We start from the raw sequence: 27,903 nt of genomic DNA on the forward strand, positions 1-27,903 counted from the left end.
CTCTTGAGTCTATTTTTTCTCTTAGGCGTGAAGTGATTTTTATAAACATGAATCCATTAACTCTAAATTACCACTGTACTAAATCAGATTCCATGTCTCTCTGATAGATTGTGGCTTTACTCAGAGGAGAAACACTAATGTAATTTTGTCTCTAGTATATAGATGTACCTTCCTGTTGCCTAATTTAATAATCTTTATCCATACTAAACAAAATGTCCATAAAAAATATTTTTTTATTAAGCTAAATTTTTACAACATGGACACATCTGTGAGATACAAATATTAAAACTATTGAGACTGGAATGGATTATGACAGAAGCTTTTGGAATGTGCTGTAGACTATGCAAACACCTACAGACATGAGAATGTTTCAAGAAAACCTTTTCAGTTTGGCACCCATATACAATTATATATATTGTTTGGTATACATATGATTCTATGTCTAAATATAAATATAAATAAATAAATAAATAAATAAATATAAAAGAGGCAATTCAATCCCAGCAGTGGATTTCTGCTGGCTGAATTTGTCTAGTTGCCCTTTGAGCCTATTGTAAGATTTTATCACACCATTGTGTAGCGCGTTGCATGTACTAACTGCACAGTATGAGGGAGCACCTCCTTTGCCTTGCTTTGGATCAGTAATCTGCTGTGGTACAGCTTGGTATTAGAATCAAATCTCCTCTCCTCACTTCCTGCCACTGATTCCTGTCCTCACACTGCTGGTGCCAGGGGACAGCACAGGGGTTTGCATCTGTATGATAATCTGGGTTGGAGAGCTGGGCTTTGAGTAAACATTTTTCTGGAGGGGTTGGGGGGAAAGAGGAGTTTGCTATTTCGGAAATGTTGATTTTCATTTAGATAGCTCCTTGATTGGGGTAAGTCTGGAGATATCACAGCATGTCTGCCAGGATGCTGAATGATGTGGTACAACAGTAGCCATGAGCAGCCAAAGCAGAGCTGAGGATTTGGAGTGTTTCTGCAAGAATGCACGTGAAACAGCACCCTGACCTAATTTCTGAAGCAGTTAGCAAAACTGCTGCACTGTATAAATTATGACGATACAGGAATTAACCTGTTTGGTTGAACAGAAATTAGGCTTTATCCTTTTGAAAATAAAGAAATTCAATTTGTCCCTCTATGGGATCAACATTTTGTGTAACAAGATTCGGAGAAATAAATAACCTTGTCTTTAGTTTATTGTTTAGAAGACATTTTCTCTTTAAAAATCTCAGAGTTTCCAACAGTTGAGGACCGACATCAAGTCGCTTGTATTCAATGGAAGTTTGCTTTGTTTGTATCCAGTTTTAGCATTGGTACAAGTATCCACACTCTGTTTAAAGTGCTTTTATTTATAACTGCTGGAGTGCAGCACTAAAGCACTTGCTACATGGTGGCACAACATTCCATGAGATACAAGAGAAGTGGGCTTTGCATTTATTTGATTTCTTGTCACTTCATTCCTAAGGAACCCTGAGGAAATAACAAGGGCTGTGGTGTTGATGTCTCCTGCTACACTGCTAATGTAATAATGTTCTGTTTATGGAGGCACGTTTGTCATAGACAGACAGCTGTGTTTGCGTTACAGCCACTATATTGATTGTGATTCTTCTAACTGAACAAAGTTTTACCTTCAATTTAAAAAAAAACAAAACCCATGACCTGTTAGCTTCAGTGGTTTAGTCTACAAATCATCAAGAGTAGTCTTATGAGATTAATAATAAGAAGAAAGTTACAGCAACGTCAATGGTGACTCTAATATTAACTGGATGTACTTTTACAGGGGTTCCCAATCTGGGTAAATAAAATGGTTCTTAAATTGCAATCTCAGATAAAGTCAGGCCTGGAATTCTTGAATTTCTAACTGCAGTGGGTTGCCAGTGATACTTAGTGGAGAGGAGAAGCTTGCTTGGGGCAAGCAGGCACCAAGCAGTTGTCTACAGGAGTCTCCCTGATGGTCATCTCGCAGTAAGGTGGGTAATGAAAGCCATAGCTCACCAGAGCTGGTGAGCACAGCCGAGTGCTGGCAGGCAGCTGCACTGTGCAGTACTGAGAGCTCTGCAAAAGGCATGGCTTGAAATGGACAGAAAGCACTTGACCAGAAAACTGAGCTTCTGAAAGGGGAAGTAGTTCCAGGACTAACAGAAGGAGCCTCAACAAGGACCATCAGCTGCAGTGATAAAGTTAAGCATTGACAGGTAACTGGAGAGTGAACAAGGCACAAGACATTAAATTTTACAAAACATGCAAGCGCAGATAAATCTATGTAAATTGTTTAAGCCCCAAATTCAAAACCATATAGAAATCTTCAGAAAGGAAGAATTATTTACTTCATCTCAAAATGACAATGTGTAAGACTGTAGGGATGCAGAATTTAACAGATCCCTTGGCATATGCAAGTGGAATACCTCTGTAAACACATGACTGTGATGTACTTCAGGTATTCCTATAAAACCCACAAATTACCAAAGTAGCCGGCTGATAAAACTATGCTAAAGTCATACTTTATATTCCATGTCTTCTAATTTTCCTTTTCATCCCCAGTCCAGAAGATAAAAATACTAGCTTTAATTTGAATTATTAAGACTCTTTGATCTTTCTTTTACTGTTCTTAAACAACTGAACTTCAGATGGTCTATCTCCAGAGGGGCAGAGGATGTAACTAAATTATACAGTAGGCACCAAGAGAAACTTCCTGAAAAATATGTAAGGAATGTGGAATCCTGTAATTTTTTTTATTAAATGCTGGATATAGAGGAGAACAGTACCAAGCTTAATAAGTTGCTCTGTCTGGTGCACACACACCAGTATTCTTTGCCATCTCCTGCAAGAAACAGTGCAGAAAAATAAATGTTTAATATCTTTAAAAAACCTCAAAGTTGGGGTTGCACAGTGATCAAATAAGCTGTGAAAACAAGCAATTACACTTCAACTAAAGTGTGTTTTAAAGGGTGAATGCATTCAAGATTTTTTTTACGGTTGAAGAAAAGTGTTTGAGCAGGTGTTACATAGAAAGGAACTAGTTTTGCAGACATAGCTAGACACCATTCTAGCTAGGAAAATAAGAATTAGTTCTTTCAGTAACGACACTAAAATTAGGCTTCAAAAATTATATTTTAAGTTTATTGGCAAATGTTTTCAGCAGCCAGCACGAAATTGTGAATGTGCTCAGGTACAACTCAATCTTCAGACCTACAAAATCCAGATCTATATAAGCCTTTTAAAGCTTAAAATTATAGTAATCCTCAAAAAGAAGGATGGTATATTTTGATACTCCATACTAAGCAGTCTCAACACATTTCTTCATGTCATCTGCCTTGCTGTACCATCCTGTGCTGACCCTGAGATTAGCTCAGTTGGGCAGAGCATGGTGCTAGTAACACTGAGGCTGTGGGTTTTTTCCTCATATGGGCAGTTTGCATCAGAGTTGGACTTAATAATCCTCATGGGTCCCTTCCAAATCAGACTATTCTGTTTGCTTTGCTTTGCAATTGTGATGTATGAAAGCCTCTGGCCTGGTAAAGCATTCTCTTCTCTTTCTTTTTCTCAGGAAATAATTTAAATCCCACACCCCTCTTTAAAAGCTTCAAGCAATCTGAGTGCTATAACCTTTTATGCGTTGTTCCTAATAAATCTGTAAGCTGACTAGGTTATAGTTTTCCAGGTTGCTTTTTCTCCTTAGGCCATTTTTATTCAGACACTGTTTTTCCAATCATTTCCCTAAATACTTCTATTTACTTGTCATTCCCATTTCAGTGGTTGGAAGCTACTTCATCAATAATAAGCCACTGGTTTTATTACTCAACTAAGGGTAAAAATTAGGGTGAATGAATGACAAATGAAATAAAGAGCCTGGGTATTGGTTGTTTTTCTTATGTTGGGTGCTTTCTCTCCATCATCCATTAGCTAGCCACTAAACTACTTTTCAGGAGAAAAATCTTTTGTTATTTCCTGAAGAAAATGTTTGTCACACTATTACCCTTCCAGGTTCACAAACTGTGATTGATTAAATACTCTCTAAAACATAATTGTTTTTAACTGCTCCTGTAAAAAAACATTTGCACAACATAATCAATCAGCTTGGAGAAAACACTTCTCAGCAGTCTGTAAACAAAAAAGCTTTGACAGTCCAGGTCTCAGAAAGACCTCCAGGACAGTTGCAGAAGGCAAATCAGTTTTCACCAAAATTTCAAATACAAGTCTTAAGGATGATACATTTCATATTGTGTGCTAGATGTACATCTTCTGATAAAAACCCCACAAGAGTAGAAATACTCTTACTTGTACCTTTCATCTGCTACAAAATTAAATACTTATGGGATGTTCATTATGGGGTTTTCTTACTTCTAAGACAGTCACTGTCACTGATTATTTGTAAGCTTTATTCTACATGTCCACAGATGATTTTGGCTTGTTATTTACAGTGTTTTTCAGCCCCAGCTCACTTATAATTCACCACCAGCTTCTAAGGGTTGTTGAGGAACCTTGGATCCTCACGCCAAAGGATGGAAAACCCAAGTTTTTTCAGATATTTGTTTCAAGATGTGTACCATCTTTATGTTTGGAATTTCAATTTAACCTTACTTTCTACAGCCTGTCATTTTCTGTCCCTTAACATGGTATCATATAGAGGTTCACACCATGTGTCTGTCTAAACTCCCATCCTATCTCCAGTTAGAGGGAGTTTATATTAATTTTATATATGCTGCTATTATTTTATGTATATCAATATATAATTTTATAAAACATGTTTAGCAGATTATATATGATATTATGTTATATGCTACATATATTTTTATACTTTATATATTGAATATATACTTTATATATTGAAGTATGATAAAGGACAGTAGAAGAACATCCAAATCCAAATAATTAGATAGATTCAAGCTAATTTATTCTTGGGTGTTTGGTGCTGATGATCTTGGTATTACTTCCTATCTGATCTCCTAGCTAAATGCTAATTATTGACAGTTTACCAATAGCGTAAGAGAATTAAATTTGAAAATGATTGATTTAGTTTAGCTTTTTTCTTCTGTTTGTAAAAATAGGCTCATGGCCTTTCAAGTTTTCTGGAAGCTTCCCCACAGAGTTGGTTAGAAGTGGTTACTAATGGCTTCAACCTTGTTTCAGCTGTGCACTTGACTTCAAACAAACAGTGGATACTGTTGTCACAGTGACTGGACAATTAAAAATTCTTGAACTTCAAAGGATTGAGGAGTTTGTGATTAAACCAGTGTGTCAACACAACTTTCTCTACAACTTGCTCTCTTTTTTGCTCTGAGAGCATTTTTCTTGATGACTTTTTTTTCTTTATGATGCTGCCAATAGTGTGGCCTCCTTTTTTCCTTGCCGTGTTTCCAGCCTGTAGATTTGAACTGCTGGCAGTGTACATGAGTACACATTTATTTTCTTTTTATGAGAACAGCAGGCTTTATATCTGGTTTACTGAAGCATGGTCCTGAAGATACTAGCAAAGTTGGATTTTTTTAGTTTATATGTTCTAATTTCTTGAGATGTTGCTCAGTCTTTTTCTAAAGGTTAAAAAACTTACGAAGGAAGCCAAGCCTCAAGTTTAAATGCATTAACAGATTAATCTTATAAGGTAATTTTAAAGTATTATAAGCTCTTTTAAGTGAATAAAGGAAGATGAGAACTCTACTCTCTCACTATACAAGCTTGTTCAGCTCCTAGCAGATATTGCAGAATCTCCTACAAAACATTTTACCTTGGATTCTAATGCTGTGTTTACTCACAGCTGTTTCCTGTGCCCAAACTTTCCCAGCTTCACAACTCTTTGTAATGACAGTTCATATCCTCAAAGGGAGTTGAAGGTCAAAATCAGATCTTTCAGCACAGTTCTTAAAGTTTGTGAATCTGAGGCTCGTTGTCTGACACCTGATTAAGGAAAGTCAGCAAAGTCAGAATTCTGCCTCATAGGAGAATCCATAGTGCCTGAATGATTTATTGGATGTAAATGCACCTGAGAGATAGCCAAAGATGTACTGCACCTAAAAAGGTGTCTAATCACTTTACTACAAACACTGAAACATTATTATGGAACATGGATTATTTTATTTTAAATTTAGGAAGCTGTATTCAAGAAGGGTTTTGTTCTGTGGCAGATTTAATTGCATGGATGTAGCAGGAAATGAGAGGAGCTTAATTTCACTCAGCAAGATGAAGGCTGAGAGGGGATATGATTGCTCTGAGTTTGTGTTTTGCAGGTAACTACTGTCAGGGGAAAGTGCTATTTGGTTTGAGTAAAATAGATCTAAATTAATGATTTTTAAATTTAGGCTGAAAATTGCATTAATGTTTCTGAGTACTAGAACAGTCAAATTCAAGATTAGTCTTTCAGTGTGATGAGTGACAGACAATAAAATTTCAGCAAGACAACAATCTTCAAGACAGAGTCTGATATTTTAATGGGTATTGTTTGAGTTGAAATCTGTACTTCTAAGGGACTTTACTCCATCATCCTTCTGTGGTCTATATTTTTGTTAAATTCTATGCATTAAAGGAAGCCTCTCTGGGCTGGGATTCGCTTTGAAACAATGGAAAAAATATAGGTTCTCCATTTATAAAGTAGGTAGGAGAAATGTCTCTCTTTTATCTACAAAGAAGATAAAAGTGACTAATTTATCCTAGAATTGTACTGATCCTTGGATAGAAGTGAGATGAGTGGAGTACCATCCTGTATGATTCACAAAATCAATCTTGCTATGCTTCAAGTGGAAGATAGGGTAGAGACTGTGTGACCTTTGTTGCTCTCTTGCATTTAATTACTAATTTTGTAGAACCCCTTCCTGTAATAAGATATCCAAAATGAGGACAATGTTCCAGCCTGGGTCATACTAGCTCTTCAGTACTAAGGAATGATGAGTATGGTACTCACAGTACTTTAGGCTGCATTTGCCCAAAGTACATTGATAGATTCTTGCAACCACAGTTATAGTCTGAGAAGGATGAGGTTTCAAGTGGCTTTAAGATTTATGTGGCTGCCCAGTGATATGGGCATCTCTTTAAGAAAAAATGAACTGGAAGGACTTTAGTGAATGTAAAATAAATGCAAGAACACCAGAATATAGCAGGACTGAGCATACTCTTCTGGATCATCAAATTCCTTTCCCTGCACTGGAGGCAATCAAGTGTCTGACACTTTTCTAAACAAACTCCTGAAGTAATGTTTGCTTCTCTGTCTAATTAAGCAGAAATAATAAAACAGAAAATTCAGCTGAGTTGCAGTTAAACATATTTATAACCTTGTACTGCAAGAACCGGTTTTAATTACAGACCCTTAAATTTAATTAACTGTAGTTGCAAATGGACAAACCAGGATGTTCATTTCATACATACAAAATGCGTTGATGCAGGAAAAATTGATTATATTGAGATTCTAGAGGTCTGCATCAGACATGTGGTACAGGCCAGCAAACAATAAAAATATAGTCTATTTCATTCTATAATAGGTTCTAATTCAGATGATGAGCTACTGTTTAAGGAATGTATGTATTTAATATCCCATTTAAGCAATGATTTTCTCCTCAATTCAGGCAAGGAAAGAGGAAGTGGTGCTAGACAAAGACGATAATTTTAAGTATTCTTCACTAGCAATGATTACCCTTTGCTTTGATAAACCATGCTGAATGTATTTCTAGAATAGAAATATAATCTCTTACCATTATTTGAAAAATGAAAGAGGAAGTGTTTAATGAACAGCAGTTTTTTTTTCTGTGGGCTGTGTCACAGACTGATTATGCTGCTGCACCCAGTAACAAAGGACCCAGGTGAGGCTGAGGTACTCCCTTTGCCTGAGTTTTAAACACTAACATCTGTCCCCACAAGCATTATATTGGGTTGGTTAATCACCCCAGACTGCTGGAGCTGACACATCTCAGGAAAAATTGACCAAGATTCTTTTGAAGGGTTTTTTATCTTGTTCAGAGATCAAACAAAATAATTTTATACTGGGTTAGTGTTGCAGAGCACATAGGGATATGTATTTATTATCAATGACATTACTGACAGTCTAAATAAGATCTGAATCTACACTGGACACATCTTTATTATGTGGAAGAAGCTTAAAAAATATGTTACAATTTTTTGTGGGTTGAATTTATGATCTGTTTATAATCTGTTCAGAGGAGGTTCAATTTGGACATCAGGAAGAATTTCTTCATGGAAAAGGTTGTTAAGCATTGGAAAGGACTGCCCAGGGAGGTGGTGCAGCCACTTGGTACTTAGTGCTTTGGTCTACTGATCAGTGGTAGGTAGTGATAGTAGTAGTGATCAATCAAAGGTTGGACTTGATGATCTAGGAAGTCTAGGATTCTGTCCTTCTGTGAAATAACTTCAGTATATATTATTTAAATTATGTTTAGCAGTAATTGGTTGCTGCACAGAAGAAAGAAGCACTTCAAGACAGGTAAGGAATTTGCAGCATGCTGCTCAAGAGGATGGATTCTGCATTTAAGATTATTTTGCTACTCTAGTTAAATCATCAGTTTGCTCAAAGCTGAGAAGCCAATGTGGAGCTAAGGAAGTTGGAAAACCTGGTGCACTTAAAAGATGGTAGACAGCAACCTTGCTGTGATTTCTCCCTCTGCACCCTCGGATGCCAGGTCTCAGGAGTCTGTGTCTGGTTGGTTAAATTGAAGCCCAGGTCAGCCTACCTTAAATGTTGGAAACACCTCACACTGCTAAGGACCTTCTCTGATACAAAAGAACAAATTAATAAAAAATGTATATGAAAACTTTGCACTGCTTTTCAGACTTTCTACAAATGTGCTGTCACAGGCATACACTGAAGTGTGAAAATACAGCAAACTTACAAAATTCAACACATACAAAGGAGGACTAGGACAAATATGAAATAAAGCTCATGTTTCAGAGCTACATTTCACAGTTTATAGGGTTCGTATTTTGTAAAAAAGTTTACTTTTAAAATGAATTTAAACATGAAATATTTCTTTGCTTGATTTAAATATTTTGTGAAACAAGAAGAGCTCTCTACTAACAATTCTGAAAAATTATTTATTAAAAATGTCAACTAATGAAACTAATAATTATATTTAGTAGTTACTGTTGTCAGTTGTGATGTATTCCATATTCCATACCTGTAATTATCTTGCACAAAAATGGTTCTTTTATATTTAAGAGTTTGGAAATTCGAAGTATTTCCAGTGATGCAGAGGACTGTATCTCTAGAACAGAGAAGGCAAGAAGCAGAAAGGAAATCTATACTAAAGTTAAATCTAAACAACCTAGAATAAATAATACCTTGCAATGTTTCTTTTTGTGAAGAAATGTTGAGTCACAAAAGACTAATTTTTTTGCTGACATTTAAATTCATATTCATTAGTATTTAATGAATAAAATAATGCTTATGGTTATTTTTTTGGGAAATACTGAAGTGTATTTGAGCATATGTATGTATAGAATAATTAAGCTACTATTCAATAAAGAAAAAACAAGAAGTTGTGGGGAATATTAAGTAGTTTTGCAGAGTAATTCTAGAAAAGAAAATTATTTGCAATTTAATTTCTATTGAAGATTGAGATCTTAATTGCCTGAAATAAGATTGAATTAGTGAATTATATTTTCTCCTTTTTAAAGAGAATATAGCATATTTTGTAACATTTCTCAGAAAACTTAAGTTTGATATGTTCACTTTATTTATAATAATCACTAAATAATTATTAATGAGGTATTTAATAGTTATGGTTGGAAATGGCTGAGGATTTCATTAGTAGCAGACTGGACAACATTTCAGAGCTATCATTAATCAAGAATTAGCAGGATTTGTTGGCAAGTGCCTGAGTGAAGGAATAAATAGCGTATCAAGATTATGAACTGTAATAATGAAAAGAATGGTGGAGATGGGGAGTAGGAGATGTCATACAATGTGTTTGATGTGCTTTATCTTGTCCAGATTCAGTTAATGCCTGAGCATTCAATTATAGATGTCAGAAAATCATCAGCTGGGTGAAGAGGAGAAACTAGAGCCAAATATAAGTTAGATGGTTGCTGAAGGAGAGAAAAAGAACAAATGAAGTCAGCCGGATGACTTTTGTGAAACAGAAGGGATTTTAGAGAGTTTCCATCTTTGTGTGCCCTGCTGTCCTGAGCAATCCCTCATTTCTCATCCCATGACTGCTGACTCCTTTCACACTGTAGCTTGTTCTTGCTCTGAGCTGTGAGGACAAAATAAGGGAAAAAAAGTGTAGTTTTAAATGATGATTGATGACAGTTTTTTCTTCTTGTTGAAATAAAATGTAGCTGGCTATTGATTCTCAGGTTGTGTAGTAGTAGTGGTTACTAAATGCATCGAAGGCAGGGTTCCTGGTGTCCCTGCTGCATTCAAAATGCACAACAGATAAAGGATTAGAATATTTTTATTAATTATTATTCAAAATGGATATGCCCTTGCATGAAGAAGAACTAATAATTTCTCTGTGTGCACACAGGCGGGGCAACGAGAACAGACTTGCCCTGCGGCGACAGACCATTCTCCGGGAGAAGGGCAGGAGGCAGGCCAGCCGAGGGCCAGCCTACATGTTCAATGACCACTCCACCAGCCTTTCTCTGGAGGAGGAGCGCTTCCTGGATGCCGCTGAGTATGGAAATATTCCGGTGGTTCGCAAAATGCTGGAGGAATGTCCCTCCCTCAACGTGAACTGCGTGGACTACATGGGACAGAACGCCTTGCAGCTGGCAGTGGCCAATGAGCACCTGGAGATCACGGAGCTGCTGCTGAAGAAGGAGAACCTGGCCCGGGTGGGGGATGCCTTGCTTTTGGCCATTAGCAAAGGCTACGTTCGGATAGTGGAAGCCATCCTGAGCCACCCCGCGTTTGCCGAGGGCAAGAGGCTGGCTCTGAGTCCCAGTCAGTCGGAACTCCAGCACGATGACTTCTACGCGTACGATGAGGATGGCACGCGGTTCTCCCACGACGTCACGCCCATCATTCTGGCTGCTCACTGCCACGAGTACGAGATCGTGCACACCCTGCTGCGGAAAGGAGCTCGCATCGATAGGCCACATGACTATTTCTGCAAGTGCAGCGAGTGCAATCAGAAACAAAAGCATGACTCTTTCAGCCATTCTAGATCCAGGATCAACGCCTACAAAGGTCTGGCCAGCCCTGCTTATCTGTCTTTGTCCAGTGAAGACCCTGTCATGACTGCCTTAGAGCTCAGCAATGAGCTGGCCGTGCTTGCCAACATTGAGAAGGAGTTCAAGGTGAGTAGAGGGACACTGATTCTGGCAGACACAGAACGGCAAACTTTATCCTTCATAAATCAGCAAGATAATGTGGGAAAAATGCAGTTTTTTACTGAATGGAAGATTTAAATCTTTGTGAAAGTCTCGTTGCTGTGTGCTGATTGTAATTCATGCTGCTTGTGTAGAATGTGCCAGTGAACTAATTTTCTACTTCCTATCAGGCAGGAGAGTGAAGGAGGCCCTTCAAACCCATGGCTGAAGCTGGTTTAGAGCAGGGTAAAGAGGAGACTGAAGTGGTACATTTCAGTCACTTATGACAGACAAGTTGCATGATTCTATTAAACCCTCTTGCATTCTCTTTAGCTTCTTGTATTTGGACCTGAAGTTTTCATACTTCTTACAGTGTTTTGCATTCATTTACAAGGAGGATTCTAAATAAATGTCCTCCTTGTTCAATGTGCTATTCTGGTATTTCTGTTCACTTCTTCTTCTTTCTTGCTTATTTGTACTTAGTTATATGTGAACTCTCTAGAGTTAAAAGGCTGTTTTCGGTGTTACACAGAGATTTTAGTATTTTGTAAATGCACGCTATTGAAAAAAATAAATGAATAGCTGAGACCCAGGCTCCCTAGATTCTTGAAGCATTGGTTAAGGCAGTAAGAATGCAAGGTCTTATCTGTCAGTAAATGCAAAGTCAGGCCTTGTGCAAACATTGCTAATGTTATTTATGACCTATATTAGCTAAAATCACTTAGCCTGGGTTTGCCTCATGGGACTCTGTCAAAAACAGATGCTCCTGTGACAGAGCAATATATATAGACTTCACTAGTAGGAGATCAACATCCTTCCAAAGCTGTAATAGAATAATTTCCAACATTGTGTTAGCAACTGTTTGAAGTTATCATGATCAGTATTTAACAATAATCTTAATAGTGGTACAGTTCACAGGACTGTGAATCTGTCTCTACTTAGCCAACCTTAGCTGAGGTGCTGCAGTTCTGAATGAATTTCCCTGGACTTGTGCTCACAGGTATGTCTTTGTGGCACCAGTCTATTATAAGAAGATGGGATATTTCTTGGAGAGGGGAAATAAGGAGGAGGAATGTACAAGGTGATCTTGAAAACAGCAGCTGAACTGCTGAAATTGGAGGGAAGAAAAAAAAAAATGCTGGGAGGACCATTTCAGATTATTGCAGAGGATGAATATGTGCCCCATGAGGTCCCTTGCAGAAACCTTTAGGACCTCAGTGGACAGATTTCATCCACTGATTCTATGTGCAGTTCAAAGAAGACTATTGAAACCACATACTTCTTTCTCTTTAGCAGCTGCTGATGGGAACAAAAGGACTTGATTAACTTAAAGCAGAGTAAATTTAGAACAGAACATTTTTCATAAGCTGTAAGTGCAGCCTGTTAAGTTCACATCTATGCTGAGATAAATAGCATGTCTGATTTGTAGGGACTGTACAGATCCCTTTACCAGAGTTGGAGTGACACAAGCCAAGATTATTTATAAAGATAAATAAGCTCATCATCTGGAACAGCCAGGAAGAGGTGCCCTTCAAATGTGTGCTACGGTACACAATCAGTGGGATGAGTGGGAGCACAGTTCCTGTCTGTGGCACCACCAGGCAGGGAATGGAGCACACAGGTGAGAGCCCAGGCGGCAGGCTGGGTCACAGAACAAGCTTCTGCAGCCAGCACTGAAGTGTCATGAGGAGGTCCTTCTTTGGTGACTTCTGTTTTTCCAATTCCTCTTTTGTCTCAGTTGCTTTCTCTAAAATGAGAGCTTCACTTCTAGTGTAGTGTTGCAAAAAGAATTTTAACAGATTTTGGATTTCTCAGCAGAATTAGGAGATTAGATTAGGTTAGATGAGAGACAAAGGAGCTCCATACTGCTGGGCATTAATCATCCAGGCTCTGCTGGGAACTCTTTGGATAGAATGGAGTGGAATAGGAACAGTGAGGAGCGCAAGCACAAGGCAACACAGAAATTTGACTCTTCAATAATTCAAGGTTTCACCAGCAGGAGCAGGCAGCTGACACTATAAGGTCTTTTGGGAATGTTTTTAGAGATACTAAAACCATGAGGTGGTTCTGGATAAATATTAAAGACTGTGGAGTACATTTATAACAGAATTGATGAGATTTGACATTTACACTATTGATAAGCAGTGACATTTACAATATCTAGATAGGCCAGGGACTTGACTGCAAAATACCTGCCCTAAATTCAGTGGAGGCAGTACAAGTGTGTAAAAGTTACGAGAAATGGAGGCTGTCAGCTTTACTGAGTCAGGGCTTGTTTGTGTCCTTGCGAGTTCATACACCTGCTTGCAGCAATTAATCTAAAAAATTGTTACCCTTGCTTTATTTCAGGAGTTTGCTACAATTATTTGGAGAGTGTAGTCACTGCATAAAAGTGTGCGTTTGGTAAAAATGCTTTACCTGTGTTAGTGTAATTAAAACAAGTATATTTTTAGTGCATAGGTTAGCTGGACATGGCAAATCTTTAGCTCCACCTAGGGTTAGCCTGAGCCATTCAAAGCATTTCAGACCTTACCTAAATTAAAACTGAGCTTTTTGATATTATCAGAATATTCTGATATTATCAGATGATCTATTTTTAGGTAATCTACTTTATAGTGCTGATAGGGTATTGTAGCAGGGGAACTGTCAGGTGGTTGCCTACAGCAGCCAGTGACACAGATAATTTCAAGGTTGTCCTCTGATGAAATAGGAAGGATCAGTGCTAAACTGTGATGCTGGTTGCTTTATGACTATTCTATAAATTGCTTCTCTCTCCTAATATTAGAGAGCACACTGGCTATGAAACTGTGATTCATTCAAAAAAAGGAAATGCCTTTTTTGTCAGGGGACACCATTATTCTCTGGAATAAACCCCTTTCTTTCTACAAATCTATGCAGTAGTGTCATCTAGCACTACATGCCTTTTGCATTTTGTTGAAAGTATTAAAAGTGTTGCAGTATTTAAGAGTATTTTGGATAAACATTAATAGGAGTAAAATCACAAAAAAAGTAGATTACTTCTGAAGGGAGAATAACTGGACACACATGTAAAGCACAGAAATATTTTTGTACCAAACAAATAACTAATTCAGGCTTCCTGAGTAATTCTGAGATCTTCAGGATTTTCTGAAGACCATTTAATTTAGTTTTTGTGTCATAGAAACATAGAATGGTTTAGGTTGCAAGTGACCTTAAAAATCATCTAGTTCCAACCCCGCTGCCAGGGCAGGGAACCTTCCATTAGACCAGGTTACTCAGAGCTCCATCTAACCTGGCCTTGAACACCTCCAGGGATGGAAAGTCCTCTAAGGACAACCTATTCCAGTGCCTTACTACTCTTACAGTAAAGAATTTTTTCCTAATTATTGAGATCAGAGCAGACAGTGCCAACTGAGTGGTGTTAGAACAGGTATTTTATTACATTGTCTCATGGAAGGGTGAGACACTTTAGATGTTACATTCAATGCCATCACCTCAGAAGCCCTCTAAACTCTAGTTACAATGTCTTTTATAAACTTTTTAGCCGATCAACAAGTTACACAAAAGCTCACCAACATCTTCATAAACCAATCATCAATTGCTTTGTCTCACATGAACCTGCCACAATGCGTCTTTTTTCATCCAATCATATAACAAACACTACACTGCAACTTACATTGCTCCATCTTTAATTTCTAACTAACTCTCTAACAGGTTATATACTAAACTTCAGAATCTCTATTATTGTATTTAACATATTTATTTACTTGTATGAAACATATTTCTAGTTGCTTAAAACATATTTCTACTTAAACTACAGACTTCTATTCTTCATGTTTGTATAGCTTCATTGTTCTAAAGGTCCAAACTTTCTCCAAGGTCTCAGGTCAGGCACTGAGATGGTGTCCATCTCTGTCTCTGGGCCTGTATGCTCAAGGCCCTGAGATCTCTCCGTGCCTGCATTTCCCACACCAAATATCTAGCCTAAACCTATGCTGCCTCAGTTTAAGGACATTGGCTCTGGTCCTGTCCATCCAGGCCTTTATCTGAAGTCCCTCTCCAGCTCTCTTGGAGCCCCTTTAGGTACTGGAAGGTTCTATAAGGTTTTGCTGGAGCCTTCTCTTGTCCAGGCTGAGCAGCACCAGTTCTTGGCCTGTCTGCATGGGAGAGGTGCTCCAGCCCTCTGACTGTCTTTGTTGGCCTCCTCTGGACTCGCTCCAAGTCAACCTCTTTCTTATGTTGGGGACCCCAGAGCTGCTGCAGCCCTGCAGGTGGGGTCTGAGCAGAGCAGAGCAGAGGGGCAGAATCCCCTCCCTGGCCCTGCTGCCCACGCTGCTCTGGATGCAGCCCAGGACACAGATGACTCTTTAGGCTGCAGTCTCTCATTCCTGGCTCATGTTGAGTTTTTCATCCACAGCACTCCCAGTCCTACTTCTATGTTTTTTCTTGATCCATTCTCTGTCCAGCCTGTACTTGCACTTGGGATTGCCTCAGAACATGTGCAGGACATGGCTTAGTGTGCAGCTTTACAAAGTTTGATATTATATAGAATATTTTTTTTTGGAGATGGTGTTCATGTTTTCTGTCATCTCAATGGTTTGCCCACCTAAGAGCTAATATCTTTACTATGTACATAAAGATGTAGATGATATATGATAAATGTTGTCCTGCAGAGATAAGGCCTGAAGTTTTGAGAGGGACAGCTGTGGCCCAGTACTATTCAAAATGGATAAGATTAGCATTTATTATGAAGTCCACTGCAACTATAATGGCAACTGACTGGTTCATTGTTTAAAGGGCTGAAATGGAAAATGTGTTTTTAAGTTAAACGTGGATATATTACTGTTTGCTGTAAAGCAGTCCCCTAATAACATTGTCCTAATTTGCTTTTCTGATGAGAAGCAAAATTTAATTTATCATCTCAAAGTCTAATTTTCTGTTTGTTTGTTGTTTTTTTGACAGAAATGGCACCCCATTTCTCCCAGTGGAGACCCCAGTCTTCACTACAGCTATTGTCAGCTTTCCTAAAGAAAAAGTAACATCACTTGTTAGAGAAGAAAGAGTGAAGCACTGAAGGAATAAGGGCCACCTTTAAAAGGGAAATAATGTATTTAGCTACCTACCGTGACACCTAAACCAAACATTACATCCCAATTTGAAATCCTAAGTTCTAGTATAGCAGTATCCATATTTCTGATCTTGGCCTCTGCAGTTCACCAAGCAGAGCCAGAGTGTGATCTGAAGCAGTCTCCATCTCATCCATGGAGTTCAGTGTCAGTCTGCATCCTGAGAGCATTCTCATCCCAGGCACAGTCTGGGGACAGCAGGAGCCTGTGACTGGTCACAGGAGACTGTGTGAAAAAAGACCCTTTCTTCTGGGAGATACAGCTGTAGTGATGCTCTCCTGCTTTCCTGGCTGTGGTCTCCTGCTGCATGGTCAGAGGTAAAGCAGGGTCAGCTGAGGTTTTCAGAGTCGACAAGAGCCTGCTTGCTCCCTTACTTGGCATCCCAAGACAGTCTGCAGCTGCCAGGAATACCAAGGGTGGGTGACTCCTCTCAGCAGTGCAGCTCTCACTCTCACCCCTCTGCCATCAGCATTGTTCCCATGGTTCCTCATCGCCCACAGTGCTCACCCCAAATCATCACCTTCCTTCTGCAGGGTGGGAGCAGCTAGAACTGCTCCCTTATCCTTGGTGTTGTGAAATTGGGAACAATTTGTTTTTTCCTAGACTGCTGAGGAGCCCTGAACCAATGTTGTCACATGCAGGAAATAAAGCACGCATGCTTTACTGCAGAATTCAGTGCTGATTCTTTTTAGAGCCTCCAACTGTAATTTAAAGTTTCTCAGGAATGGGTTCTTTTTTTTTTAAATCACTAAGTTTACAACATGCAGTAAAGGAGAACTCATTTTCCATGCCTTTGTCCATTTTTTGAAAATAAGCTAAGCCAAACAAATTGCTCCATTCCTTTGGCTCACATAAATTGTAGGTGACGTGAGACCCAGGGAGGGAATCTTTATTTATGTGACAGAGACATTGAAGAGTGTATTGATTATTTCTGCTGTCATTTCATTTTTGTTCTGCCTTCAGCTGACTTTGCCTTTGCAACAGTTGAGGTGGGGGCAGTGATGGGCAATGCTCAGTTTCCCAAAGCTCGTTTGACATAACCTGACTGCCGAGAACTTTTCATCTCAGCTACCACCACTGGTCACAGCTGTGGCAGTATTTCACAGGAGGGGGAACTGTTTTATTGCATTTGCAAATGAGAAGATAAACGGATGGATTTTATGGATGCATTTATGGGATGCTGATATATGCTGTGGTACTGTGTACAAACATAAATTCAGAAGGGATAATTCCCCTGTAGAGTCATGGTCTCCTCACATACTGTTTTGAAACTCCATGTCAGGTGTCAGTCTCTTGATCTGGAAAATACTGATGAAGTATGTGGGTGTGGATGTATGTACCTATCTTCTACCAGAAAAAATACACATACTAATATATTACAGTGCTTCATAAGTTCTTATGAAGGCCAAATTATACTGTTCTTATGTTTATTGAAAGTTACTTTTTTTTAATATTGGTATTCAACGGTCAAATATCAGTTTGGAAGAGTTGGTACCTAATCATACAAGGGTCAGTAGTTGCCTCTATGTTTATCCTCTGTGAATTGAAAATTGCTAATTTTCTTTTCATTTGCAAGAGAAAATTTGTGTGTTAAAAATACTGAATACTGAATCTTAGCTTCTGCACAAAAATGAAAGCCAAACATGAAATATTACTCTCAAAAATGTCTTTCTGAAGTGCCAGAAGTCAGAATTTTGGTTAACCTCTCCTGTTATTCATCTGAATGAAGGGAAAACAAATAATGCAATAATATATTAATGAATAATATATTATTCAGAATGTGAGGAAATTATTAGTTTTAGTATTTAGCGTCTGTTGTCTTTGTAGAGAAACAACATTGAAGCAAAAGCCTTTTGTTTTTATGACAGATCTGAGTTACCTTGTTTATTTTATATTATTAAAAAAATAAATCACTGGCAGTTTTATATAGATGTAAAATAGTGTCTGTAAATATTTGTCTCTGAATGTTTGCATCCATCTAAGCAAAGTGAAGTGTAAAACTTGGATGCAATCCTTTAATATATCCAAGTAATAACTGTTATTGTAGTGTTGTGGGTAATAAAACACAAAGATGCATGAAGTACACCCTCAGCACATAAATTAGGGTATCCTGTATGCTTATTCCCTTCCAAGTTGAGATATTGGATGCATTAGATGGTGGTTAGTATGATGGAAGTATTTGAAGAGAAGGGGCTAACTAGAGACTAAGAGTGGAAGGGGGAATACCCTGAAAAACAGTTTGGAAAAAGGGAAAATGTGTCACTGTAATAAAAACATTTGTAGAAAACTACTTTGAACATGCCACAGAGACTACATGAGTACTCCTGTCCAAAGTTTCCAAGAGTAATTCTAGGCCTTAGAAAATTCAGTATATTTATGAAATTCTGAAGAAGACTGGGAATTTCTTTAGATGTACTCTGAGTAGGATGCTTATCTTGTTCAACTGAAATCTCTACAGTGCAATTTTCTACATCTTTTCTAGACTTCTGTGACAGTGAATAGAAGAATTTCCCCTGTGCTATACATCTCAACTTGAACTGGTCATTAAAGTGTGTCATACTACATTTCTGAAAGTTTTTTGGGTTTTTTTTTCCTACTTTAATTTCCTCTAAAGCATGTCTAGAGGAGTGACTCAGGTGTGAAAATTGATAATATTGATGTGCAAGACACCCAAGGTGAGATGGATTCCATCCCTTGAACACTTGAGGAAAAAAAGCATAACAAAATAAAGCATAACAATAGCAAAGAAGCTATTCATATTCACTGATGTGTAGGTGAAATGTAGAATTGCTTCTCTCACGTTGGATCTAAATGCCAAGATTTTTTCTTTCTGCTTCTGTTTTCTAGAATGACTACAAGAAATTGTCTATGCAGTGCAAAGATTTTGTAGTTGGGCTGCTTGATTTGTGCAGAAATACAGAAGAAGTGGAAGCTATTTTGAATGGTGATGTAGAGATGAGCCATAATAACGGAGAGCATGGTCGTCCCAGCCTCAGCCGCTTAAAACTCGCCATCAAGTATGAAGTTAAAAAAGTAAGCAATTATGTTGACCAAACAGGCATGTCATGATGGTGGTATAAAATTGTGCTATTGTTAAATTTTATGTTTTGGTAGCCTGCAACACTGAAATTAATATTTGGGCCCTTTGGACACTGTTGGTTTACAATCAAAAGAATCCTCATTTGCAGTATAAACAAGAAGCAGATATTTAAGGTGAATACTGGTTACAATGAGGATGAGAGCAAATGACTCTAAGACAATATGCAAAAATTTTTTTATATATATTTTTATTTTAAATCTGGTTTTTTAAAGAAAAAAGATGGAAAAATTTTGCGTTACTTCTGAAGCCTGGAAAAATGTAAGATTTAATAAGAGCTAGAGAATAGCACATCAGTCCCAGTGCACTGCATAATAGATGTTGATATGAGTTTTTGTCAAGCTGTTGTGTCTTGCTCAGAAATTTGAGAAAACCTGGAGAAATTTCATGTCTCACAGAAACTGTGTTTGTGTCTGTACAGAGGGATCAGAGACACAACCTAGGAATATCAGTACTGTGGTTCTTCGTTCAGGAGAAATCAGGTTTTAGGCAGTGCCAAGAATTACTGGCCCTTCTATGGTTTGCTTTCATTTCTACTGTCAGTTTAATATTCTGCTCCCCATCTGAATATCGCTCAGTAAAACCAGCTGAGTTTGTAGCTGCATAAACATTGGAATTTCCCAGGAAATTTGTCTTGGATAATATAGGTTGTAAAATTCTAGGTGACTTGTGTCAACTGGTGAGAAACAATTTGTGTGCTGAAGTTTGCACGAACAAAGATCAAGAAGACACAGATAAAAAGTATACTTCAAAAGAATGTTGCCATAAATTTTTACAAAAATTGAGTTCACATCCCTGGGGGACACACAAAAAATTTATATGTGAGGTGTATTTATGTGTTCGTGAATGGAAGAAAAGAAAAAAACTATTTTGGCTAAACCAGTATATGAACAAAAACCTACAAAACACTTGCCAAACTGCAGTCACTAAAGAGAGCTGAAACAGCTGTTGAAGACAACAGATTACAGCTTGGGTCCTTCATACTGCTTGAGTCTTAGCACTTCTGCAAATGTGAACTTTCTTGCAATGCTTCCTCTTACCTCAATAAAGACATTTCCTGTACCTTCGGCCAGTCATCTTTTAAGTATAGAAAAAGGATCTAGAAAAAAAATGCTACATTCCATTAATTTTTTATTTATAGATTTGGATTTAAAATGTACAGTGCACAGGAATCTACTATTTTTTAACATCTACCTTTGTAAGATGCTTCTTACACTGTCTAGAGGACACAGAGAGCCTTATGGGACAGAATTGTCAGGTTTGCAGTTTGTCCAAATGGTTCCAGAACCGAGTTATAAATAATCCTCATCTGATTTCCTGCAAATGTGACAGCTGTTTTCTCATGCCAGCTGAGAAAAATTGTATTTTCTGTGTTAACATGTGAAAATAGGACATATTCTTTCTTTCCTAAGTGAAGATTATGTAGTGTTTTTTGCAGAAAAAAAGATTCAAAACATTGGAATTTCTGAAGCAGTAAAATTAAAATTATAAATGTCAGAAACATATAGAGTTTGCCCAGATAAATTAGCCTCAGATGAAATTCATAGTTTGCGATGTAACATAGTGTTAATAAATAAGTTTTTTAAGTTAAAGTATTAATTGCTGATGGTAACATACCTGTTTGTTGGGAGATTTGGCTTTTCAAAATAGTTTTTCTTATGCCCCTATAATGCTCCTTTGAATATAAGCTGCCTTTTCAATATTCTAGCATTCTTAATGCACTTCCTATAGCTGTATTTTAACAGAACTTATTCTGATAACAGTATTAGTTTTGTGCCCTTTTTTTTTATTATTAGTTTGTAGCACACCCAAACTGCCAGCAGCAGCTCCTCTCGATTTGGTACGAGAATTTGTCAGGTTTGCGGCAGCAGACGATGGCAGTGAAGTTTCTGGTTGTCCTCGCGGTTGCAGTCGGACTGCCCTTCCTCTCCATGGCCTATTGGATTGCTCCTTGCAGTAAGGTCAGCCTGGGAAACCTTGTCACAGCCTCCTAATAACCCCTCTGCACGTAAATTCCTTTATGACAAAGACACACTCAAGTAATACCTCAGAAGCATGTTGTTTTAAAGCCAAGTCAGAGTAGAATGCTACAAGGTTGCACATTCAGACAATTGTAATTAAGACAGGTAAATGTGTCGTGTCAATTGCAGTATGAAGTCAACTAAGTTACAGTGTTTGACCAAGTGTTGCCTTGAGGAAATCCTGCTTTATAAACAATGAGTCAAACAGTTTTTCACTTAATTCTTACCTTAGCAGGCAGATGCAGAGGGTACTCATCATTGATTCAGGTCTAAACTGATCTAAGCTGTGGGTTGATTCCGGTCACCTCAAAGGCAATTTTCTTTTTCATGATTAAAAATAAATAGATAACAGTCAAGACAATGCTACTATTCATCACATTCCAAGAGGCCTTCAAGGCAGTTGCACAGCCTGCCCTGCTTTCACTTGCAATGCACTTTCTGGGATTGGATGCTACCAGTATATCAGGTTTGGTAGATATGTAGTATGGAAGACCTTTCCAATAAAGATGGGTTGCAGTTTCTGACCTCACTGACCTTTGTGTTGAACCCCTGTTTCAGCTGGCCAGTATCCATTCTGAGAGGACACTAATGGAAAAATTCACTTGAAAGTATGTTAGACGGAATAAATGGCCTCCTATAAGGATTGTTCAATGTGTTGCAGTATGAGATCCACAATTCTAGCAGGTTGAACTCTGTGCAATGATTTCAGGGGAAAAAGAACGTTTAAAGAGAGGACTGGGGTCTTTGTTTTTTTCATTGTTCTCTGAGATGAGAAAGGCGGGCCTCAAGTTTTGCCATATTTTTTTCATGTCTTTTGATTTAGACAGTAAAAATCATTGCATTATTTTCACTTTTTGTTATTGTGACTAGGGGTTTTAAGAATAGTTTTCTCTTAAAATGCCTCAAGGTACAAGAGCAGTGACTTACCCACTTGTTATTTTTCTCCCTCAATGATTTATTTGTCATATATAATGCAGTCAATCTAAAATTAAGAAGTACTTTTCTGCAGCTGCTGACTAAGTGGACAAGCTAAGACTTTTCATATAAATACAGGCACTATCAGAATTGAAAAATTGCTAAAAATTCAACCACATATGAGTTTTTACAGAACTTTTAGGTTTTTAAAGTGTTGCAGTAAACCATTTTTTAAGTTTCTTTTAGTCATTTTGTAGTCATTACAAAGCTGAGAGCTTTTCCATTGTACAAGTCAGGAGGAAATTAAGACTCTACAGAACAAATATAACTTTTGAGGTGTCACGACTTTTTTTAAAAAAAGAAAATAAGTTGGGAAAAGGCACAATAATTGTGCTAAATTGAGTATCACATCAGTCAGGAAATTGAATTCTTTTCTTCATAATTCACTCATGGTGATAATGATATTAGTAAGTGTGCCAAAATCTTATTTTCTGTCTTGCCTCACAATGAAGCTGCCTAGCATTAAGAAATTCAACAACTATAATAGATTTTCCTCTGTATTATCTATAATAGACATAGATGCCACAAAAATAATTACAGCATTATTTCAAATCACTTAGTTAAAATATATATTTTATATTTTTTCATTTCAGTTTCACTTTGGAAGTTTCCTCACAAATTTGCCCTAAACCAGGACACACTGTTAATTTATCCCTGGTAGCCTAGCAGTGAAACTGATAGATTATTCCTCTGAAAATAGCAAATCAGTAAAAACTTCTAAAGATGACTGTGAACAGGGCATCATAGTATACAAGCATTTTCAAATACTTGTTCCTCCATGTTATTGAAAGACGGGATTATCTGCGTTATTGTTCTTATTATATACATTTTATTTGGAATCAGTCACTGAAATATCCTTGTGTTTCTTAATCTCTGTTGCAGCTGGGGAGGATAATGCGTGGACCATTTATGAAGTTTGTAGCCCATGCAGCCTCTTTCACCATTTTTCTTGGTCTGCTTGTCATGAATGCAGCTGACAGGTTTGATGGCACCAAACTCCGACCTAATGAAACAACAGACAATGTAAAACAGCTTTTTAGGATGAAAACATCCTGTTTCTCATGGATGGAGATGCTCATTATTTCTTGGGTAATAGGTAAAAATTTTTGCTTAAATTTGTCTCGCTATGATTATAGGTGAAGCTGAACTCAACTGAATCCTTTCCTTTTAATGTTTTGTGTAAAAATTGCAACAAAGGGAGTTTATTCAGCTGTCTTCATTCCCACATGGGCCTTGTGGTTTTTATTGGATGGCAGTGGGATTCATGTGTCCAGTTGATCACATGCAGACTAAGTATTTATGTGAAATCCATATTATCTGAATATGAATTAATTCAGATTTATGAATATCAAAGCAAAGTGTCTACTAGTTTTTGGAGTAGTTGAGTCACAGTGTGAGCTTCCAAGGAAAAAGATTTTTAAATGATGAGCTAAGACTTTTTGTGTCCAATTGTCTCTTATTCTCTTATTTTGCAAGCATGCCTGCAGTACTAATAGTGTTTAGATGAATATATTAGTGACAAAAGAGAGGAATATAGGTCCCTGAAGATTTGGTGGTAGATTTTTCCATCCCAACACAGGAGTAAAATGAGTGCTATTGAGTAGTACTCTGAGCTGACCCATTCAATTTGGTGATGTAGAACTCTTCAGCATCAGAACTTGAGCAGACCCCTTCCAAAATATTTTAGCTGTCAGATTCTTACTTACAAATCCTTTTAGTCCAGTAGGGTTTAGATGCTCAAATATTTTAAGGAACTGGGTTCTAGTTGTTAGTTAAATCATTAATATGTGAGAGTTAAATTCAAGCAATCCATTCAAGAGCTTATGCATTTAAAGTATTTTTCTTTCATGACCTCACTGTGATTGAAATTTGTATACCAACTGATTTTTAAAGCTTTAAAAGACCTTGGCATTATTTATTTATTTAATTGTAAAGCTGTTTTAAATTATTATAATGGTCTATTATAGAAATAATATAGCATTTAGATTTCCAAAATCTATAAATATCAATATTTTCATCTGATAATAAAGAAGTAAATAATAATGTCCTTATTTGAGGTTCTAGTGTGATAATTTAATCTATTTTTATTTCAGTGTCATGTGTAAGACAGTTTATGAAAAATTGATTCATGCATACAGATGTGACATTGAATTTAGCTACTGTAATTGACATTATTCTTGTCCTTAGCTAAAAATTATGGAAAGTACTTTCAACCTGATAAGTGTAAAAATTAGTGACATTACCCATTCAGTTATTAACTCTCTTTAGAATCCTAGAATTGTACTTCATAATTACATAATTTTTATCTTGAAAATTAAAAATAATTTTCACAATAAAAAAAGCTGGCATAAGCTGATACTGTACTTATGTTTTATTACTAAGGGATGGTAGTTAGGAATGAAACAGATACCTTTGTCCTATTGAAGAAGCATTAAATCTGAGTCTTACTTTCATGATTGTTTGTCACAGATATAAGAGAGACTGTACCCAGGGTAATGGCTAATAAGAAATTCTGAATTACTTATTGGCTCTACCACCAATATATGTTCATGCCAGAGCCTTTCTGCTCTTCTCGTCTCTTCCTGTGTTCATCTTCATCTGTTGACGGTAGTACTCACAGTGCATTCCTCTCTTGGAAAGCTTTTGTAGGTTTACAGGAAAAAACAGTCTGAAAGATTATTGTTATTATTACTCAGATGAGAAAGAAGTCTCAGAATCTATATGAATTTGTGAGTCCAAGGATTTAATTTTGTGTTTGAACTCCCACGAATCAAAATAGTTTTGAGTTTGACAGCAACCAAGCACATGTTCTATGTATAATAAAAACATAAAACAAGCATGATGAATAAGGAACACACTGTTTTCTCTGTTCTGTCTTATACAGGCATGATATGGTCTGAATGTAAAGAAATTTGGTCTCAAGGTCCAAAGGAATACCTGTTTGAGTTATGGAATATGCTTGATTTTGGTATGTTAGCAATTTTTGCAGCATCATTTATAGCAAGGTTTATGGCATTTTGGCATGCATCCAGAGCCCAGAACATCGTTGATGCAAATATGAAAGATCTGACAAGTCCAACACTGGAGCCCAGCATAAAATACTACACCTTGGGTGAGTTGATTGCACTATTCTTGGGCCTAAGCCAAAGGATTTTCTTTTAATTAGTCTCCAATACCATAGTTTCACAATGTCATACTGAAGAAGTTCACACTCCTTCTCTTTCTTATCCTTATGGCAAGTTGATCATGAGCCAGCAGTGCCCTGGCAGCCAGGAGGGCCAACCCTGTCCTGGGGGGCATCAGGCACAGCATCACAGCCGGGCAGGGGAGGGGATTGTCCTGCTCTGCTCTGAGCTGGGGCAGCCTCACCTCAGTGCTGGGGGCAGCTCAGGGTGCCACAATATAAAAAAGACATTTAACTATTGGAGAGTGTCCAAAGGAGGGCAGGGAAGATGGTGAAGGGACTGGAGAAGCTGTATGAGGAACGGCTGAGGTCCCCTGGTCTGTTCAGCCTGGAGGAGACTGAGGGGAGACCTCACTGTAGTTACAGCTTCCTTGTGAGGGGAAGGTGAGGGGCAGGCACTGATCTCTTCTCTGTGGCAGGACTTGAGGGACTGGCCTGAAGCTGTGTCAGGGGAGGTTTAGGTTGGATACCAGGAAAAGGCTCTTCACCCAGAAGGTGTTTTGGAACTGGAACAGGCTCCCCAGGGAAGTGGGCACAGCACCAGCCTGACGGAGTTCAAGAAGTGTTTGGACGACAGTCTCTGGCAGATGGTGTGACTCTTGGGATGGTGCTGTGCAGGGATAGGAGTTGGACTTGATGATCCTCATGGCTCCCTTCTGACTCAGTTTATTCTATGATTCTACTATTGAATCATAGTTTCCCTGTCTGTGTTTGTACATCTTTTTGTAGATGGTTCTAGACAGCACTGAAATTATCTAATATCAAAATAAACTCACTGTCACCCACCCCTTTTCTAGATTATTTTAATCTGTTCAATTACACAATACAGTCCTGCAAACCAGTCCGTGGTGGTGCAACTGTGAATGGAATGTACTGTAATGCAGAACTGAGCAATGAGATGCAGGAAGTTCTTAAACCTGCTTTGTTAACAAAACCAAAATATATTTTATATATACTCAGAGGCTCTATTCTTCTTCTTTAATATTTCTCAATTCACTCTCTTTACTAGTAAGAGATAAAAATGTTAATAAACTTGCTTGGTATATTTGGGAAGTTCTAGAAGCTATTTTGCCCAAATGATAAAAAATGAAGGACTATTGACTTGTGTGCACTCTCAACACCACCACATCTCTCATTATTAGGTATTTTTCTGTAGATACTGAATAACATCAGTTTCTGTCTCTATTCTGTTCTTCAGATATTATTTCTCAAAAGGTTGCATTTTTGCGTTATCCAGACTGCAGAAAAGCAGAGCAATTAAAATGTATATATTCTGAAACATATTAAATTGTAGTCATATAAATTTTACTGGAAAGTTAAAAATTTCACATAAGTCTTAAAAGCAACTAGTTGAGGCATTTATTCATGTATGCATGGACACTGAAGTATGCTTGTGTATGGATAATATTAACAGTGAATATTTAATGCCAGGTTTTCTCACGGGCAAGCAAAAATAACTTGCTGACTCCAGGTTGAACGTGAGCCAGCAATGGGCCGGTGCAGCACAGAAGGCCAGTGGTATCCTGGGCTACATTAGGCAGAGCGCTGGCAGCAGGTGGTCCATAAAGACCTCCCATAAATAAGCACACGTTATACTGACAGGAATTCTCATCTTTTCTTTCCAGCCAGAATAAACTGGGATCCGTCTGATCCTCAGATAATTTCTGAAGGGCTGTATGCAATTGCAGTGGTGTTAAGTTTCTCACGGATAGCCTACATCTTACCAGCTAATGAAAGCTTTGGACCACTGCAGATATCACTTGGGAGAACCGTGAAAGACATCTTCAAGTTCATGGTGATATTTATCATGGTGTTTGTGGCTTTCATGATAGGCATGTTTAATCTCTATTCCTACTATCTGGGGGCAAAACAAAATGAAGCGTTCACAACGTAAGTACAACTGATTAAACTGTAACCTTTGTTTTCTTAACAATGACCCAATAAAATACTCAATGTTCTCTGCAATGCTGCAGTAATTCTGTGTGTGGGGAACTGAGATCTCTTTATCAAAGCAAGAGAAATTAAGTCTTCAAACAGATGGCGATAGATAGGAAAAAGTACCTCAGAGGTTTGGACTTATATTTATTTATAAACTGATTGGGAGGAAATACATGTATTTAAATTAACTAACCTGAAAAAAAAAAAATAAATCACTATTCCCATGCCATGGCTTTGCCCTGGAATTGTATAATAGTAAAAAATCAACCAGAAGATTATGGTCCATAAGACTAATTCTTTTGAAAACTGATGATTTGCCTGTCTTCT

General features: G+C 37.7%; 1 protein-coding gene across 1 annotated transcript in view; it reads left to right on the forward strand.

The window, feature by feature from the left end:
- TRPC6 (transient receptor potential cation channel subfamily C member 6) overlaps positions 1 to 27,903 on the forward strand; it is a 78,973-nt gene that overhangs the window by 36,414 nt on the left and 14,656 nt on the right. The window contains exons 2-7 of the mRNA XM_058829287.1: positions 10,470 to 11,244; positions 19,209 to 19,394; positions 21,255 to 21,419; positions 23,337 to 23,550; positions 25,339 to 25,566; positions 27,264 to 27,528. Of these exons, the coding sequence (XP_058685270.1) occupies positions 10,470 to 11,244; positions 19,209 to 19,394; positions 21,255 to 21,419; positions 23,337 to 23,550; positions 25,339 to 25,566; positions 27,264 to 27,528 (1,833 nt within the window). The remainder of the gene's footprint in view (positions 1 to 10,469; positions 11,245 to 19,208; positions 19,395 to 21,254; positions 21,420 to 23,336; positions 23,551 to 25,338; positions 25,567 to 27,263; positions 27,529 to 27,903) is intronic.

The sequence above is a fragment of the Poecile atricapillus genome, chromosome 1, assembly GCF_030490865.1.
Source record: "Poecile atricapillus isolate bPoeAtr1 chromosome 1, bPoeAtr1.hap1, whole genome shotgun sequence".
NCBI classification, from domain to species: domain Eukaryota; kingdom Metazoa; phylum Chordata; class Aves; order Passeriformes; family Paridae; genus Poecile; species Poecile atricapillus.